This window comes from Microcaecilia unicolor, chromosome 11 (assembly GCF_901765095.1).
Source record: "Microcaecilia unicolor chromosome 11, aMicUni1.1, whole genome shotgun sequence".
In the NCBI taxonomy this organism is placed as follows: domain Eukaryota; kingdom Metazoa; phylum Chordata; class Amphibia; order Gymnophiona; family Siphonopidae; genus Microcaecilia; species Microcaecilia unicolor.
The window spans coordinates 38,463,314-38,484,134 of NC_044041.1; the positions used below are offsets into that span (position 1 = coordinate 38,463,314).

At 44.4% G+C, this 20,821-nt stretch overlaps 1 protein-coding gene across 1 annotated transcript in view; it reads right to left on the reverse strand.

The window, feature by feature from the left end:
* The window catches only part of RSRC2 (arginine and serine rich coiled-coil 2), a 187,385-nt gene that overhangs the window by 12,420 nt on the left and 154,144 nt on the right, over positions 1-20,821 (reverse strand). The window contains 1 exon segment of the mRNA XM_030219254.1: positions 2,448-2,537. Within this exon segment, the coding sequence (XP_030075114.1) occupies positions 2,448-2,537 (90 nt within the window).

Sequence of the window (20,821 nt, forward strand, 5' to 3'; positions counted from 1 at the left end):
ACTCGTCAGGGGTGCCCCCTCTCACCCTTATTGTTCTTGCTGTCTATTGAGCCACTGCTCCGCACGTTGAAGACGGATGAGCAGATAAAGGGGCTAGAGGTGGGTGGAGAGGTAGTGCAGACTTTGGCATTTGCGGATGATCTGTTGGTGGTGATGAGGGACCCCCAGAATTCGTTGAGGCAGCTCTGGGCATGGATAGAATATAGTGCTCTTTCAGGGTTTAAAATAAATGCACACAAATCACATTGGCTCACCATCTCTCCTGGGGTGGGAGGCACAGGGTTAGAGGAACTGGGAGTGGAAGAAGCTGAAGAGGCAATCAAGTACTTAGGAGTTCAAATCCCCCAGAACCTGGCTCAAGTGTGTGCCCAAAATGTGAACAGGCTATTGGAGGATATGGCGGACAAGTTGAAGCTGTGGCAATCCCTCCCGCTCTCTTTGCTTGGCAGAATAGCGCTATACAACATGATTGTACCCAGATGGTTATGTGTGTTCCAAACGCTCCCACTTTATCTTCCAAGTAAAGTGGAACGGCAAATAAACAAAATATTGCAGAAATTCCTTTGGAAAGGAAAGAAAGCAAAAATTGCTCTGCGAGTTTGCGATACTTAACGGTAGCCTGTGGAATCAGGCACCTAAATGACTGGTTTCGAAAGACAAGTGAATACTCTGCTACCACTATGGAATTAGGCTTGTTTGGCCCAGACAACTTTACAGGATTTCTGCATGGTAGCAAGCAACATCCCCCAGCAGTCCTACAGAAGTCACATATTTTGCCTACGATGAAAGCGGTGTGGAAATGGATCTGCCGCATGCATGGCTTTTCGCCTAAAACTACCCCCTACCTGTCGATTTGTGGCAACCCGGGGTTCGAGCCTGGGACAAGTTATACTGTATTCAACAGATGGAAGGAAAAGGGGATAGAATACCTATATCATGTGCTCACAGACGAAGGGCGTATCAGAACGTTTCCAGAACTGAGAGCTCAGTTCAAAATAAATTCAGCGGACTATTTCCATTATTACCAGCTGAGGCACTATGTGTCCAGTCTGACTTGGACAGACCTCACCGAGGACGTGAGGGAAGAACTGGCTGCTGCTATGTCGCTGGGGGCGCAATTGAAAGTGCCCATGGCCTACCATCATCGCCACATCCGAGATACAATGCCAGAATTGGATTACATGGGCTACGCGGCAAAATGGAGCCAAGATCTGGGAAGCCAGATAACTGAGACTATGTTTAAGGACCATGTGCGGTCACTCTGGCAGACCACAAAACTGGCAGAGCACTGGGAAATACAATATAAGTTCGCACTAAGGATATATGTGGCGCCTAGAAGAGCTTTCCATATGGGAGCATCACCGGATGGAGCATATGGGAAATGCCATCAAGAAGGGGCTACATTGGCTCACATGTTTTGGACATGCCCAAGATTGGTTTGGTTTTGGAAAAGTATACTACAACAAGTGACAGAACTCTGGTCCCGAAGATGGACGTATGATCCAAAGTTGCTTTTTGGACACCTAAGGCTAAGCAAGCCAACGCCGAAGGGATTCACAGACTTTGTAAAAAGAGCTACAGTAGTAGCGAAAAAAGCAATCCTGCAGGAGTGGCTGGGGAACAAACCACCATCACTGCAATAGAACTCAAATGCTTATACTTTTACGTACAGAACATCTGGCAATGCGGAACCAGCCTCGGATAAGAAGACAACAATTTGAATGCAGATGGGCACCCTTTTGGGAAACCTTGACCCCAATGGTCCAGAGCCAGATATTGAACCTATAATCCCCGTTGCTTCTGCTCCTGTAACCTCTGCTTGTTATTGGATATATAAGGGGGAAAAAAAAAAGGGGGGGGGAGGCTTTGGGGAGGGAAGGGGGAGTAGTTTAGGGGGGGAATACTAATATCAATAAAAATACAAAATGTGAAGATATGCCAATTGCTGTTATGGAACTTGCTTATGTAATGTGAAATGTTACAGCTGATTATGTTCACTTAATAAAAATGATTGAAACATAAAAGGTTAGGTGTGCTTGCTTCGGAGCCAAGGGGGGAGCTTCCAGCACAAATGTTTTGTTAATACTGTATGTTTGGCATTGCCAGATAGTTGTATCATTTCGCCGTGTTGAATGTTTTCAATAAAAACCTTTAAACATAAAAAGCATTTATAACTTTGAAGAAAATTGGTTAAACTGTTAGTTCCTATGATGATTATAATATTGATTTAGGATAGAAAAAGCGTATTATGCATCTTTAAATTCTGCTTTAAAAAGTCTCTTAAAGACTACCCCCCTCATAACTGTGGTCTAAAGAAGAGTTACTGTTTGTAAAAAAAAAAAAATTTTCTTCTATATAGAATTATTGAGTTCTCTGTATTACTTGTCAAGTGAAATACTTGTTAAATGAAAGAAAATGAATAATAAATGGAAAAAAATACAGCTTACCTTAATACCCATCAATTTTCTGAATTTGACATTTTGGTCCTTGTTTCCAAAATTCAATTTTTCCCATATTTCTGCAGACTGTGACTTATCCTAAAACAAAATAATTATGTGTAAAAGAAAAATTAGAGCACACATACAAATTACAACAGCTATAATTTAGCACACTCAAGTTGAAGATGAACTACCATTATATAAGAAAACTAGTGTTAGATAGTATCAAAAAAAGTTAAATACATTAAAAATAGCACAAATGTTTATTTTTTTTCTCTCCAAAGTACCTTTTCAACCCATGCAAATTTGGCTTTGGGTATTTGCATATCAGTAGAAAATGAATAATTCTCCATAGTGCCATTGTACTATATAGCCCTCATAGAACTTGACATACAATGCTGGGCCACACCAAAAGGTCCACTGGGTCCAGCATCCTGTGTCAAAACAGTGGTCTGGGTCACAGATCCTCGGCAGTATCCTAAAAAGTAGCTTCATTCCTTGTTGCTCACTTCTAGAGAAAAGTAATGGATTCATCAAGTCTAAAAATGATTGAATATTTCCTACAAGAACTTGTCCAAACCCTTTTTCTTCCAATCCAACAGATGATGGAAAGAAGTTTTATAGATAAAAGGGTTGAGAATATCTGGGGGCAAAATAACTCAAAACATAACAGAAGAAGATCACATGCCATGAAAAGACAGCTTGAAAATAGGCCAAAATGGACCAGGGGATTCCAGAAAAGCGAAGATACTTCCTTTAGCAGCTGTTCTCCAAGGACAGCAGGCTAAGTATTCTCACTTCTGGGTGCCTTCCAACAAAGCCCGGTGTGGATGCTGATTAGCATATATAGCAAGTAGAAAATTCTAGCAGTGTCCCACCATGCATGCTATAAAAATACAACTCCTAAGGGAGGTGGGAGAGTATGTGAATACTTGGCTTACTACTGTCCTCAGAGGACACCTGCAAAAGGTAGGTATTCTTTGCTTTTTCTGAGGACAAGCAGGAAATAGTATTCTCACATCTGGGAATCTCTAGCTACCAGACTCACCGAAAGCAATGCAGGGGCAATGGGGGGGGGGGGGGGGGGGGGGGCAAGATTCCCCTAGCCTGGCCTCCGGGGGGGGGGGGGGGGGGGGGGTGGCAAGATTCCCCTAGCCTGGCCTCCGGGGGGGGGGGGGGGGGAGGGGGGGGCAGCTGCACCGCCAAAGCTTCCAGTGGCTGGCAGGCAGGCACACACAGGCAGAAGGCGGCTGCACTGGTCTTGTGTACGCTGGCCACAACCCAGGTTATAACATTGTCTTCTCTGCCACCACAGGTCCTTCCCTCCTGCATCCTTCTGTGATGTACTTCCCGTTTCCACCGAGGGAGGGGATGCAGCAGAAGGACCTGTGGCGGCAGAGAGGAGATAACATGTTATTGCAATAACCTGGGTCCTGTCTGGCACACACGAGAATGGGTGAATCTTCTTTTCCCTCCGTAATCCCAGCCGCAATGTTTGCACTTTGAATTAAGGGCGGCAGCAATTCACACAGGCCCACTCCAGGGCCTTCCCTGTGTCATCCGACCTCTTGAAAAACAGGAAGTTGCATCAGAGGGCGGATCGTGGCAGAGGAAAGGTCCTGGAGCGGGCCTGTGTGAGTTGCTGCCTGCTGGCGCCCTTAATTTAAACTAGAGGCACCATGAGTGAGAGGGAGGGAAAAGGACTGAGTAGTGATGGACCTGCACTGGGGGGGAGTGCTTGGAGATAGTGGCTGCACCTGCAGGGGAAGGAGCTGGAGACCAAAGGGAAGAAATAGAGGGCGGGGCGATTAACAGGGAAGGAGAGGTGTGCTATACAAGAGGAAAGGGAGAGAGATGCCAGACCAAGAGAATGAAGAGAGAGAAAGATGCTTAACCCTCAGAGGGAGAAACAGCCAGATACTGCAGAGGAGATGAATTGGTGGGGTTAGAGAGGAGAGACACACATTGGTGTGGGTGAGGGGAAAAGCTGGACAATAGATAAACAGCTAGGTAAACAGCTCTTATAGAGATGTTTCATGAAGCTACCCGTCCATATCTCTATTGCTTGCTGAAAAAGGTGGTAAGAACCTGTTCCTCCTTATTTGTTCAGGCAATACATCGCAATGTGGTTGTCTGTGCGAAAAAGTATTTTTTAAAGATATCACCAAAACAGGGAAGATAGGGTATCCCGATAGTGAGGTAGCAAAAGAAACCGTAGATCAGGTGTCCTTAAATAAAAATAAAACTCAGAAAAAAAGGTTGCAAATTAATACTGTCAAGTACTGAGCATGATGTAAATAGGAACAACAAACCTAGTTTGAAATGTCTATATGCGAATGCTAGAAGCCTAAGAAATAAGATGGGAGAGTTAGAATATATTGCACTAAATGAAAAATTAGATATAATAGGAAACTGAGACCTGGCAGGAGGATAACCAGTGGGACACTGTCATACCAGGGTACAAATTATATCATAGGGATAGGGTGGATCAAATTGGTGGAGGGGTAGCACTGTATGTTAAGGAGGGCCTTGAATCAAATAGTTTGAAAATTCTGCAGGAAACACATCTTGGAATCCCTATGGATTGAAATTCCATGTGTAAAGGGGAAAAGGACAGTGATAGGAGTGTACTACCGTCCGCCTGGCCAGGATGAACAGTTGTATGTAGAAATGTTATCGGAAATTTGGGAGGCTAACAAACTGAAATCACCCATTATTATCATGTTGCCCAATTACCCAGATATTGACTGGGTGAATGTAACATCAGGGCATGCTAGGGAGGTAAAATTCCTTGACGAAATCAAGGACTGCTTTATGGAGCAGCTGGTGCAGGAGCCAACAAGAGAAGGAAAAATTCTAGACCTAGTCCTAAGTTGAGCACATGATCTGGCGCGGGATGTAATGGTGATGGGGCCACTTGATCACAGTGATCATAACATCAGATTTGATATTAGCTTTGGAATAAGTATAAACAGGAAATCCAATACATTAGCGTTTTAACTTTAAAAAAGGAGACTATGATAAAATGATGAGAACGGTGAAAAAAAAAAAAAAACCCACCCACCCTTTGAGGAGCAGCTGTGAGGGTCAAAAATTTACATCAGGCGTGGATTCTGTTCAAAAACACCACGCTGGAAGCCCAGGCCAAATATATTCCGTGTATTAAAAAAAGGAGGGAGGAAGACCAAACGACAGCTGGCATGGTTAAAAAGTGAGGTGAAGGAAGCTATTAGAGCTAAAAGAAAATTCTTCAGAAAACAGAAGAAGGAATCAACTGAAATTAATAAGCAGCAGCATAAGGAATGTCAAGTCAAATGCAAAGCGCTGATAAGAAAGGGAAAGAGGGACTTTTTTTGTATATTTAAAGCAAGAAGCTGGCAAAAGAATTGGTTGGACCGCTAGATGACCAAGAAGTAAAAGGGGCAATCAGGGAAGACAAAGCCATAGTGGAGAAATTAAATGAATTCTTTGCTTCGGTCTTCACCGAAGAAGATTTGGGAGAGATACTGGTGCCAGAAATGGTATTCAAAGCTGACAAGCCGGAGAAACTGAATGAAATCTCTATAACCCTAGAGGATGTAATGGGGCAACTTGACAAACTGAAGAGTGGCAAATTTCCTGGACCGGATGGTATTCATCCCAGAGTACCGATAGAATTGAAAAATGAACTGGTGGAACTATTGTTAGTAATATGAAATTTATCTTTAAAATCGAGTATGGTACTGGAAGACTGGAGGGTAGCCCATGTAACGACGTTATTTTAAAAAGGTTCCAGAGGGGATCTGGGAAATTATAGACCGGTGAGACTGACATCAGTGCCGGGCAAAATGGTAGAAAGACTTTTATAAAGAACAAAATTACAGAGCATGGATTAATGAGACAAAGCCAACATGGATTTAGTGAAGGGAAATCTTGCCTCACCAATCTATTACATTTCTTTGAAGGGGTGAACAAACATGTGGATAAAGGCGGTTGATATTGTGTATCTGGATTTTCAGAAGGCATTGACAAAGTACCTCATGAAAGACTCCAGAGGAAATTGGAGAGTCATGGGATAGGAGTCATGTATAAAAAAACTGGTTAAAAGACAGAAAACGGAGAGTAGGGTTAAATGGTCAGCATTCTCAATGGAAAAGGGTAGACAGTGGGGTTCCCCAGGGGTCTGTGCTGTGACCGTTGTTTTTTAACATATTTATAAATGACCTAGAAATGGGAATAACTAGTGAGGTAATTAGATTTGCTGATAACACAAAGTTATTCAAAGTTGTTAAATCACAAGAGGATTGTGAAAAATTACAAGAGGACCTTACAAGACTGGGAGACTGGGTGTCTAAATGGCAGATGTTTAATGTGAACAAGTGCAAAGTGATGCTTGTGTGAAAGAGGAACCCAAACTATAGCTATGTAATGCAAGGTTCCATGTTAGGAGTCACCAACCAAGAAAGGGATCTTGGTGGTGTCGTTGATAAGTTGAAACCTTCTACTCAGTGTGCTGCGGCGGTTAAGAAAGCAAATAGAATGTTAGGTATTATTAGGAAAGGAATGGAAAACAAAAGTGAGGACGTTATAATGCCTTTGTAGCGGTCCATGGATGGTGCGACCACACAAATTCTGGGCTGCATCTCAAAAAAGATATAGTGGAATTAAAAAAGGTACAGAGAAGGGTGACGAAAATGATAAAGAGGATGGGACGACTTCCCTATAAGGAAAGGGTGAAGCGTCTAGGGCTCTTCTGCTTGGAGAAAAGATGGCTGAGGGGAGATATGATAGAGATCTATAAAATAATGAGTTGAGTGGAAAGGGTAGACGTGAAGCATTTGTTTACTCTTTCCAAAAATACTAGGACTAGGGAGGCATGCAATGAAGCTACAACGTAGTAAATTTTAAACAAATCGGAGAAAATATTTATTCGCTCAACATGTAATTAAACTCTGGAATTCGTTGCCAGAGAATATGGTAAAAGCAGTTAGCGGGGGTTTAAAAAGGTTTGGATAGCTTCCTAAAGGAAAAGTCTAAAAGTCATTAATAAAATGGACTTGGGAAAATCCATTGCTTACTAGGATAAGCAGCATAAAGTGTACTGTTTTGGGATCTTGCCAGGTACTTGTGACCTGGATTAGCCACTGTTGGAAACAGGATACTGGGCTTCATAGACCTTTGGTCTGTCCCAGTATGGCAACACTTATGTATATAAAATGGGATGGCTGAAGGAACGCCTTTCACAAAACCTGGGAATGAGAGACTTTCAGGAGATTTACACCTGTTCAGGTGAAGAGGGGTCTCAGAAAGAACTCCACGTGATTCCTCCTCCGAGAAGTAATGTGTATCATCTTTTGACTTTCATGAACGGTCAAAGTCCAACTCCTCACTATAGTCCAAATGGGCAGGAGTCAGGACCTGCCCTGGTCTAATGGATCCACATCCATGCCTCGGAGGGCACCAAGGGATAGCCCTACCGTCAGGCTCCAGAGAGATGCTTCCTCTCCTGATGTAGAGAGGGGCACTGCACAGATTGATGTCGACACCTGCAGAAGCATCAGCAACGAAGACTGCTCCACAGGCAAAGTTGGGGCCTCAGAAAGATGTTACAATTGAGCTGTAATTGGCACAAACACCCTCAACACCTGATCTCGAATGCAGCAGAAACTTCTATGTCGGCTCCTCCCTGAGCATAGGCTCGATATCGCTCATCGACGATAGGCATCGGCAAAGGATGGACAGCTGGTCTGGAGACAGGCTGAGAAAGTGCTGGTGCTGAACCAGTAGCTGGAACGAACCTGATCAGAGACTGTTGCATTGGCATCAGTACCACAGAAAGGAAGCTACCATCTTGCACTTGGGTACTTGCAATGCCAATGCCCTGGCGCTCTCAGCACTGCACTTTAAAAGGCAACTGATGCTTGTGCTTCAGTGGCTTTCTGATGCTTAGTATCATAATTGGTGCCCAAGAGGACATAAGTACATAAGTACATAAGTAGTGCCATACTGGGAAAGACCAAAGGTCCATCTAGCCCAGCATCCTGTCACCGACAGTGGCCAATCCAGGTCAAGGGCACCTGGCACGCTCCCCAAACGTAAAAACATTCCAGACAAGTTATACCTAAAAATGCGGAATTTTTCCAAGTCCATTTAATAGCGGTCTATGGACTTGTCCTTTAGGAATCTATCCAACCCCTTTTTAAACTCCGTCAAGCTAACCGCCCGTACCATGTTCTCCGGCAACGAATTCCAGAGTCTAATTACACGTTGGGTGAAGAAAAATTTTCTCCGATTCGTTTTAAATTTACCACACTGTAGCTTCAACTCATGCCCTCTAGTCCTAGTATTTTTGGATAGCGTGAACAGTCGCTTCACATCCACCCGATCCATTCCACTCATTATTTTATACACTTCTATCATATCTCCCCTCAGCCGTCTCTTCTCCAAGCTAAAAAGCCCTAGCCTTCTCAGCCTCTCTTCATAGGAAAGTCGTCCCATCCCCACTATCATTTTCGTCGCCCTTCACTGTACCTTTTCCAATTCTACTACATCAAACCCATGCGCATCCTCAGTCTTGGGTACGATGCCGACAAAGATTTACTCAATATCAGCACACTCTCAACAGCAGAAGTCTGAACGGCCATTGAGGTTGATGATCCGGCGCCGATGTTGGACTATTGGCATTCAAGGAGCCAAAAAGTTTCTCAATGGACCTGTCATTCCCTGTGCATCAAATGCATTTTTAAACAGAAAAAAAAAAACAACAAAAAAAAATTAGGCTTATGGTTAGGTCCAAGTTACCAGAGGCACCAATTGTGCACATTCGTTATAGAAATCAGCCAACTGTATTGGGCGCATGTCTTACATTGCAATCGATGCTTATATGCCGCACCTACAAAATTTGGATCGGTGTGGCTCACAATTGGTAAAAGAAGGCAGAGGCATTTACCCTTGGTATTATCTATACTGTTACATTAACTAGAAAATTGTATGCATATTTTGGACCTTATATCTCTCATTGCAGACAGGACTACTGATATCGCTTCCTGCGTCCCTGCACTCTGGTCATGTGACCCACACATCATAGGTCAACCTCAAAATTCATTCTCAGGACCACTGATATCTCTACCGGCGTCCCTGTATTCGGGTCATGTAACCCACACATCATAGGTCAAGCTCAAAGCAAGTTTGCTATTCTCTGCCTTCAGAGGCAACTGCCCTGCGGCAGTGTGCACCAAAGGAGCATATATAAGGAGCGTGCTCCTTAGGGCAAGCAATGAAAGGGTGAGCAACATCTAATTAGTTAATTTTACTTAAGTATCTCTCGATGCAGTTCTCACATAAGTTCTTTTTTCCGTTCAGTACTTTTGTCTTTTGCTGTCTCTTTCTTCCTTCTGTTGTTCAGGGCAACTATCTATGGCAGTAGACTTCACTCTCATTCCAACCTAGTGGGGACACCGCCCCCCCCAGCCAAAATTCGAACTCAGTACCGTCCTCATTCCTGTCCCATTTCCTCTTTTATTTGTATTCTGTATCATGTGGCTATTTCCTGTGCGTTACTAACTGCTGTTCTGTGAAGCAGAAATCTCCTCTTATTAAGGACCTCCTGACATCTAATCACTTGGATCTTTTTATGGAAACTGGGCTTCTTCTTGGGGAAGAAGCCTATCTTTTTCAATATCTATCACAGGACTATTCTGTAATCTACTCCTCTCGGGTGGGGCGGTGTGGTGGGCGCATGGCCTTATGCTACTCCCCCTACACTTCGTGTCACTGAAATTACCGCTCACAATTTTTTTTTTTAAAGTGTAAATGTTTTTATTGATGAATGCACAGATGATACAATATCATGCCAATCCATATAACTCTGGTAGTAAACATTTCAAACCTGTACTAATACATCTGAACATCAACATTTTCTGTTCCCCCCCCCCCCATCTCTCCCCCCATCCCCCCCATTAATATGTTTAATAACTGTATCCAATGTAAAAAAAAAAAAAAAATCTGTACAGAATTATTGTCAAGAAAGCTTTATAGGAACCTTTGAACTGTATCAATCAGCAACCAAAGCACTGCTCAGCAAGTTCAAAATAAAGTATGGAATGCTGTCAATATTCTGTAGTCAGTACGTGTGATTTCTGAGCTTCACTACTTTCCATGTTTCCCCCGTCGTATGTCAAAGTTGCAATTTATCAACAAGTTAGCACCCACAGGGCAGGAGAAACACATCACGGTTTTTAAATGTCATCATCCCTTCCCCATCTCACAGACTCCCTTCATCCTATATCATACCCATCCCGTCTACCTTCCCCTTTCCTCCTAACCCACCCTGAGGTATCTTCCAGAAGTGTACCACTCTTTTAAAATCAAAGGGAGTTCAGTACCAGACTTCTACCTCTGGTATGCAGTGTCTGAATATATGGGCCCCAAATGTCTAAAAAAGCTTTCCTCCTCCTCTTAGAACCTCTGACCCCTCGGCGCTCACACAGCATTAGCTCATGGAATCTATTCCTCCAGTGCCAGAAATCCGGGAGAGTACTGCCTACCCATTGACAAAGTAATAACCTTTTACCAACCAAACAGGCCCTATGGATCAAGTGTCTTCCAGATATGCTCTGCAATACAAACACCTCATGTTTATCCAGTAATACACCCATCGGGGAGCCCACTATTTTAGAGCCCAGCAAAAAGGACAGATACTGCAAAACATCCATCCAAAAATGGTGTACCCGAAAACATTCCCACAGACAGTGGAATAGAGATCCAGGCAATCTTCCACACTTTTCACATAGAGGGTCTTCCACCCCTCCCATCCGAAAAATCTGAGCTTTTGTGAGGTATGCTCTGTGTAAAATTCGGTATTGACATTCACGGAGGCCTGCATTACCGGTGATCTCCGGAATCCTAGAAATCAACATATCAAAGTCCAAAGACAGCCCTGGTCTCACTAAGTCTCGGGCCCACCGCATTTGTATTAACTCCCGGTCCTTTAGAAGTGGCAGTTTCCCCAAGAACTTATACAGCTTGGAGACAGAGTCGCTCCGTGCCTTCTCCTGCTAAAAATTGTCTTATCCGATGACAATGTCTATGTCTCAAAGCCTCCGAATCCACCGTCCTCACATAGTGTGTTATTTGATAAGCAAAAATGTTATTCATGTCATAACCAATACCCAAAGCTCCCAAACTTAATAGCGTCCCTTGCTGATTTAAAAGATGCTCCAGACGACTAATGCCCAAGTGTCCCCAAGCCTGAAATGTTTTATCCATCCATCCCAGGTTTAAAAAATAAATTCCCACAGATGGGTAACATATCTGACGTGTGCTTCGATATACCCTAAATACCCATCAGGTCTTTCCAGAGAAACCGCAAAGATGTTAGCAACAGGCTATTCCTTAGATGTTCAGGTACACTAGCCCTAGGTGCCTATAACAAAAAATGAAAGTGGCAAGGAGCAAAAAACTGAGCCTCTATTCTACGGGGTGTATAATCTTCACGGTCAAAAAACCAGTCACCAAAATATCTCAATAAACATGCCCTATTATAACTTCTCAAGTCTGGTAAGCCCAGTCCTCCTTCTTTCCAGTTGCCCATTAACAGAGGCAGTGGTAGTTTAGCTCCCCCCCCCCCCCCCCCCCAGCAATACCGTCTAAGTAAGCGATATAAGACTTTAAGATCTCTATGTTTTATAAGGACTGGTAACAGCCTAAACAATAAAGCCACCTGGGGAATTCTACCATCCGAAACAGCTGGATGCGCCCATAGAGTGTAAGGGGCAGGGTCACCCAACTTTTCAGCCTTGTCTCCGTATCACTGAGCAATCTATTCACATTCAATCGATAAAGATCAACTGAGGTCATAGACAGCCACACTCCCAGATAGCGAAATGACCCTTGTGCCCACCGAAGTGGGAAGGTCTGCCCCCATTCCTGCTTCTGGTCTTCTGAGGAGGCCAGTGCCAGAGATTTCATATAATTAAGCTTAAACCCCGCATAATCTCCAAATTCTCGAAACAGCTCCAACAGAGCCGGGAGAGACTGGGATGGTTGTGTCAAGTGCACCAGTAAGTCATCTGCAAAGGCCGACAGCAGGAACCGCGAGACACCTATCGGCACTCCTTTGATCTCTGGATGAGTCTGTATCGCCCTAACCAAGGGATCCAAGGACAGGACAAACAGTAGAGGAGAGAGCGGACATCCCTGCCTGGTGCCTCTAAAGATATGAAATGAGCAGGAGCAGACCCCATTCACCCAAACATAGGCCATGGGCTCCAGATATAACACCTGAATCGCATCTAAAAAGGATCCCTGGATACCATATTGCTTCAAAGTCTCAAACAAGTAGGGCCAGCTCACCCTGTCAAAGGCTTTCTCTGCATCAAAACTAATTAACAGAGAAGCCAGACACTTATATTGCACCATCTCTAAGGAGGTCAAAATAGCACGGAGATTCCGAACCGCTGTCCTCCCCTTCACAAACCCCACTTGAGCCTCTTCCACCAATTCCGGGAGTACCTGGACTAACCTATTCGCCAATATCTTAGCGTACAACTTGGCGTCCACATTGAGAAGGGAAATTGGTCTATACGATCCAGGGTCTGCCATATCCTTACCATCCTTCGGGATAACTACAATCTGTGCTACCTTCATTGTTTGAGGCACAGTCCTCTCCTCTATCAAGGAATTAAACAAGGCCAAAAGCGGCCTCTTAATATGTTCATAGAACTGTTTGTAAAACTCCACACGGTAGCCATCTGGACCCGGCGTTTTGTGAGAAGCACTTTGCTGTAGCGCTAGCATAAGGTCTCCTTCCACAAGTGGGCTATTTAACCTCTGTATTTGGCAAGGGGACAACTTGGCCAACTGTATCGACTTTAAAAACATGTCAGCACTCAGTCCCTCATCTTCCGGCCTAGCGTATAGGGCCTCATAATACTGGCCAAAACGATCTGCTATACCCTGATCAGTTCTCAATAACTGTCCATTTAAATCTTTCAGTTGTAAAATTCTAGAGGCTCCCCTTTTACTCCGCACCATATTCGCTAGCAATTTCCCTGCCTTATTACTATATTGGAATAGTTTGTATTTATAATAAAACTGGGACGACCGCCCTTTGATGCAGCAATTCATTGAGCTCTTGCTGCGTAACCAAAAGCAGTGACTTATTCTCCGCAGTAGCATTCCTGCCATATAGTTTCCTATATTTGCGAACCTGCAATTCCAACCTCAAGATCTCCTTATCTCGAATCCGTTGAGCTCTAGCACAGTAAGAAATTATGTCTCCGCGCAAGACAGCTTTTTCCGCCTCCCAAAAAAGAGTCGGCTGTTGGCTATGAACCCCATTATGGAATTCATAATCTGCTATCCGCTCTGCTAAAAATGTCCGAAAGTTCTGATCACTTACTAGATCTAAGGGATATCTCCAAAGGCGCAGTCCACCCCCCTTCACAGGTCTCTTCCATCCCAGCCAGATCAGAGCATGATCTGAGACCTCATAAGGACCAATCTCTGCCTGTACCATCTGCGAAAAAAGAGGGCTTGAAACAAACAAATAATCTATACGAGATTGGGACGCATGGGCTCTGGAAAGATGAGTGAAATCTCGATCCGATGGGTGTAGAACACGCCACACATCCACAAGGTCTAATGCATCACAGAGCAAAGTCAAGGCCCGAGCACCCCCTCCCGAACCTTTAGCACCAGCGCCGGTCTATCAAGCTGGGGGTCAACCACTAAGAATATAGCGGCCCTCCGAACTCCTCAATGCGGAGGAGATCTTTATCGGCAGTCCTTTTCGAAAGAGAATCAGGACTCCAGCTTTCCTCCCCACCGCTGGGGCTTCCAAGAGAGATCCCACCCACCCTGTCTTAAATTTGAGGACAGATGCGTTTCCTGCAATAGGGCTATATCCACTTGTTGTCTTTTCAATGCCTGAAGCACTTTTGTCCGCTTTATAGGGGACGACACTCCCCCAATATTCCAAGAGACTATTTTAAGTGATCCCAATACACCAGAAATCTAATAGCATCATAGAAAGAGTTATACATTTAAACAAGAGAAGAGAACCCCCCCCCCCCCCCCCAGCCCATGGGGCTCCCCTCTTCAATCCCCTTGAATTCTGTCCCTGAAAACAAAACTGTCGGATACCTCCCTCCCTCTTTAGCCTACCCACCCCCCATCCCTACCCTATAACCACTCCACCATTCCCTCATGGCTAAGATCACGTGAACGCCCCCCTCCCCACACCCACCTCTGACTTTGTATCCAGTATACTACCTCTTGAAATCTTTCCCCCCTTATATAATCACTGAACCCACCGCTATAGTGACTATCCACCCACGGGAACCCCCAATTACACTGTGAAATCCTCTAACCCCCCAAAAATTTAGCTAACCCTTGTAATCCCTAACAGGGAACTTACACTACCAGATTTTAGGGAACAAATTGTAAAACAGTGCCCCTCTCCCTCAAAGTAGGGGTCTGCGGTCCCCCTCAAACAAAGAACATTTGAAACAGCAACAGCAAACATAACGTGACCCATGCATCCTCTCTACAGTCAGTTGCAGATAAGCACATTCTGGGTTATAAAATTACCAAACTGTGTCTCGACAGCTCGGTATGAGCACACCACTGCAGCTGTTCGGGATCACTATCTGAAATAAACCAGCCAGGCTTCCTTGGGCGTTCATTCAGGCCGGATCCTCAGGGACCAGGTCCCGCTGCACAAACTTCAACGCCTCTGCCGCCGAGGAGAACATGGAGTGTTTCCCATCATGCCAGATCTTTAAACAGGCAGGATAAAGTAAAACAAACAGAATTTTCTTTTCAAATAATTGTTGGCACACCCCACAAAACGCTCTCCGCTGTAAAGAAACTCCGGTCGAGAAGTCCTGGAAGCAGCGCACTGTGTTGTTTTCATACTGTATGGTCCCAGTCTTTCTGAATGCCCGAAAAATTTCTTGTTTGTGGGCAAAGTTCAAGACTTGCAAATGACGATTCTTGGGCAGGGGTCCTTCGAATTTCCAGGCCCCAGCCGGTGAGCGCGCTCTATTCTTAAAGGCCCAGCAGACAATTATAAATGTAAAATTTTTGGTAGCCAGCTTTCCAGAAAGTCTCTTAATTCTGAGTCTTTGATCTTCTCAGGCAAACCAATCATCCTGATGTTACTCCTGCGAGCTCTATTCTCCAGGTCCTCCAGCTTACTCTCCAGCCGTTCCACCTTGCTTTCCAGGTCTTTTTGCGTTGTCTCATGTTGCTGCACCCAGTCTTCCACATCAGATAGCTGCTGCTTATATTGAGAGAACTCTGACTGGATGTTTTCCAGCTTCGCGTCGATGCCCCCTAATTGCTCCTTAATCGCTTGTAATTTTAGGTCCACTGACGCACCCAGCATGGCAGAGACCTCTGCTGCCACCTCCGCGGCCCATGCAGAGCTCACGGACCTCGGGCCGTCTCCGTCCGCCATCTTGGATTCCGCTGTAAGGGTCCGTGTGCTCTCTTTTTGGGGAGGTTTAGCCGCCATCTCGCCTTTGCAAAGCTCTGTGTTAGTGCTCCGTGATGCCCCGATATTTTGGATCACCGTTGCTGTTATTCCCGCTATTTAAAGTGGCGAAAATGAGGTATTTCGTTGAAAAAACGGCGTGGGGAAGGCGGGAGCTCAGCACGACGACACCTACTCTCTAGCCGTGCATCACGTGACCCCCTACCGCTCACAATTTTACTCATTCTGAAATCCTCTTAGCTGAAATTTCTTCCATTCTGAAATCCTCTTAGCTGAAATTTCTTCTCACTCTTCAATCCATCTCCTCTTCATTGAAGGCAGGAGATTGGGAGCATGTATACCAAACCTTAGCAGATGCCTCAGCCAAATTTTCCAACTTTCTTGTAATGGGCGATTTCAATACTCATATGCACTCCTTGGGGCACCCTCGCTCCATTTATCTATTTTGCTTGATTTCAGATTTAGGCCTGGTACATGTCCTATTTCCTACTCACTCTGCTGGTCATACCCTCAACTTGATTATTTCACCTCTCCATTCTCCATTTAGCTTTTCTTCATTATGTTCTTTACCAATAACTTGGTCTGATCAACATTATCTTTCTTTTATGCTATCTCTACACCAGTTTCTTATCCTGCTACTAAAGATTTCTGGTCTAGATGTTTTGAGAGAATAGATCCTCTCACTCATAAGTACATAAGTATTGCCATACTGGGAAAGACCAAAGGTCCATCAAGCCCAGCATCTTCTTTCCAACAGTGGCCAATCCAGGTCACAAATACCTGGCAAGATCCCAAAAAAGTACAAAACATTCTATTCTGCTAATCCCAGAAATAGTGGATACTCCCCAAGTCCATTTAATAATGCTCTATGGAATTTTTCTTTAGGAAGCCATCCAAACCTTTTATAAACTCCGCTAAGCTAACCGCCTTTACAACATTCTCTGGCAATGAATTCCAGAGTTTAATTACACGTTGAGTGAAGAAACATTTTCTCAGATTCGTTTTAAATTTACTACGTTGTAGCTTCATCGCATGCCCCCTAGTCCTAGTATTTTTGGAAAGTGTAAGCAGACGCTTCACTTCTACCCGTTCCACTCCACTCATTATTTTATAGACCTCTATCTTATCTCCCCTCAGCCACCTCTTCTCCAAGCTGAAGAGCCCTAGCTGCTTTAGCCTGTCCTCATAGGGAAGTCATCCCATCCCCTTTATCATTTTCGTCGCCCTTCTCTGCATCTTTTCTAATTACACTATATCTTTCTTGAGATACGGCGACTAGAATTGAACACAGTATTCGAGGTGCGGTCGCACCATGGTGCAATATAAAGGCATTATAATATCCTCATTTTTGTTTTCCATTCCTTCCTAATAATACCTAACATTCTATTTGCTTTCTTAGCTGCAGCAGCACACTGAGCAGAAGGTTTCAACGTATCAGACGACGACACCTAGATCCCTTTCTTGATCTGTGACTCCTAACGTGGAACCTCGCATATAATTCAGGTTCCTCTTTCCCAAATGCATTACTTTGCACTTGCTCACATTAAATGTCATCTGCCATTTAGACACCCAGTCTCCCAAGGTCCTCTTGTAATTTTTCACAATCCTCCAACGATTTAACAACTGAATAGCTGTGTCATCAGCAAATCTAATTACCTCACTAGTTACTCCCATCTCTATGTCATTTATAAATATGTTAAAAAGCAGCGGTCCAAGCACAGACCCCTAGGAAACCCCACTAACTACCCATCTCCATTGAGAATACTGACCATTTAACCCTACTCTCCGTTTTCTATCTTTTAACCAGTTTTTATGGTTCAACATTTTTATTGATGACAATTCAAAAGAAACATTCAACAAAATGAGTAACAGATAGTCAAATATGAAATTGTACTCAGTAATAACAATAGGATACCGTCCGTCATCAAACTTTTAACACTTTATCCCCACCCTTCTATTTTTATATATTTAAGTTCAACATTGTTATTGATGACAAATAATTGTTCACTTAACACTAGAAAAATACATAAATCTAGACTTAGAAATGCTTTCTTCAGTTTCAAATTTTCTATTATCCATCATTCAGTTCTTCCCCCCCCTTTTATACCCCCCCCCCCCCGTCCCAAGCCTCTTTAGCCATAACAGTCTTGTAACCAAGGAAAGAAATTCTAACCAATCCAATACAAACCAGTTTAAATCTAGAATATAACAAATCCCCTCCCAGCCTGAATTCCCCCCTTCCCTCCCCAACTTTACTTATGTAACTAACGTGGGAGCTGTTTGGATGTATGTAACCTATGTATCATCTGAACTACAGATTGACCAGTTCAGACCATCCAAATTTGTGCCCCTATTGTCCAGCTATATTTTGGGTCACCTATATCCTTCTCCCTCACATTATATCTTCTTCTCCCCTCTCCTTCATCCCAATCCTTTTAGGATGCTCCAATTCCAGCTCTCCCAAATCCCTCCTTCGCATCTCCATCTTAGGTATGATAGCCTGTTGAGATGTTTAATGAGGGTCCGAGGGCTATCCCTTGTAGCTGCTTATCCTTCTCCCCTCCCTCCTCGCCCCTCCCCCCAAGTCATCATGTCTTAACACAAATCTCTCTTACATATAAAATCCCAACACACACATTAGAAAAAAAAGAAAAAAAAAGAAGGGGGGGGGGGGGTAGGGGCACCAAAAAGGTCGATCACCTCCACGTTTCAATTATTAATAAGCTCCTGGATGTACTATATTATTCAGTGGATCATTCCCACCATATCTTGACGCTTCTATCCAACATTTATCAATAGACTTCGTGCTCTATGTGGCAAGGAATCGATATATACCCCCCAAACTTCGTGAAACTGCTTCATCCTCCTGGGTGCGCGTTTAGCATACCTATGTTCAAATGTGACCAAGGCGTGGAGCTTATTTCTCCACGCCCAACAGAATGGAGCCTCATCTCCGACCCATACTACCATGATTACTTTTTTCCCTAGGTAACCTGCTTTCCTTAATAAGAGTGCATGTGCTCTATTTGCTAAATGATAGTCCTCATGACAATCTAACAAGATTGTCTTCGGTGAGAGTAAGATTGTCTGCCCAATCAGCTTCTCTAAATACCCAAATATCGCTTTTCAAAAGATCCGAGTTTTGGTGCATTCCCAGAGTGAGTGGTATAAGGAGTTTGTGCCCTGTTCACATTTCTGACATATCGGCAAAAACAAGTGCCCCTATCTTAAACAGCCTCTACTGCGTGAAGTATGCTCTGTGGAGTACGTGAAATTGGCATTCTCGTAAGGCTGCATTAACCTAGAGTTCAGGGATTCGCTTGATTAGTTTTAATGGTTCTATTCTGCTTCCCAGTTCTGGAGCCCACCTCATAACTAGATCCGTATATGTCCTTTCTTGGGTGTACTTCTGTACAGCCTTGTATAACCCTGAAATCGATAATCCACCCTCCTGGAATTTGTCAAAAAATCCTTGTAATATTTATTGTTACATTTGTACCCCACGCTTTCCCACTCATGGCAGGCTCAATGCGGCTTACATGGGGCAAAGTCACAAGGAGCTGCCTGTGCCTGAAATGGGAATCGAACTCAGTTCCCCCAGGACCAAAGTCCACCACCCTAACCACTAGTTCCCAATGAGGGGATCAAGGCACTGCTCTAGAGATTTTACATAATGTCTCAGCTGCAAATAAGCCATCACATCTCTACTCTCCACCCCCAGAAGAACCTCCCATGTGTATAATTTACCCTCTTCATCTATTACATGTTGCAGTAGAGTGAGCCCTTTGGCTGCCCATCTAGTGAAACTCGCGTTGTCATTCCCTGGGATAAAACAGACATTTCCCTTTATCGGGAGTTGATCTGACACACCGTCCCTGCCTCCTAGCAATTTTACCAAAAACTGCCAGGTCTGTCGCATCGCTCTCAGCAGTCCGCTCGGTCTCACCTTACTTGGCAACGCTGCTTGCGAGCAATGCAATAAAGAGTTTATATGCCATGGAGAATAATATACCGCTTCATAATCTCTAGGTGTATATCTCCCCTCCTCCAGCATCCAGTCTCCTAGGTGCCGGAGAAGGCAAGCGTAATTATACAAGGATAAATCTGGCATTCCTATTCCACCATACTTCCACGCACCCAGCAAATATTTAAACTGCATGCTTGGTTTCTTCCCAGCCCAACAAAAAAAGGAAATCATCTTCTGAAATGTCCGTGGAACTCTTTGATAGTTTGAATAGTAACATAGTAAATATTGGCAGGTCCAGCCAGTCTGTCCAACTAGGTGGCCAGAGTTGAATCTGGCACTGCACAGATTTCACACTGGTTAACTTAATCTCTGACTCTCCCTGCCAGTTTGGGGGCAGAGTGTAGAAGTCTGCCTGGCACCAGTCCTACTTCCCAACTCCTGGAGTTGCCACAGAAGCCTACCCCAGCCTCAATCCTGATCTGTTGATGCCATTTACAGGACCCCAGGCCGTAGAAGTCTGCCCGGCATTGGTCTTACTTCCCAACCTCTGAAGTTGCCATTGTGATATCGAGAGGAGGAGTCACATGGCATCCATTCCACTTCGAGTTGTATAAAGGAGCCTTAGGACGGATTTAAAGCTCGGCAAGGGAAGAAAGCCTGGAGCAGAATCCCAAGGATTGACAGGGGTCAGTGCATACCAAGGATGGGGTGGTGGGTGTGGTCCACCCCGGGTGCAGACAGTAAGGAGGTGCACTGAGCAATTGCGTGACTGTCAGCTGTAATGGTCCCCTACCCCCCTGACATCAGCTTCTTGTTTTGATGCAGTAGACTGGCAGAGCCAACAGCCATGCAATTGCTCAGTGCACCCCCTTGCTTGGAGTAGGGAGGGGGTATGATGTGCCTGGAGGTGGGGGGGGGGGGGGTGCTCCGTCTCGGGTG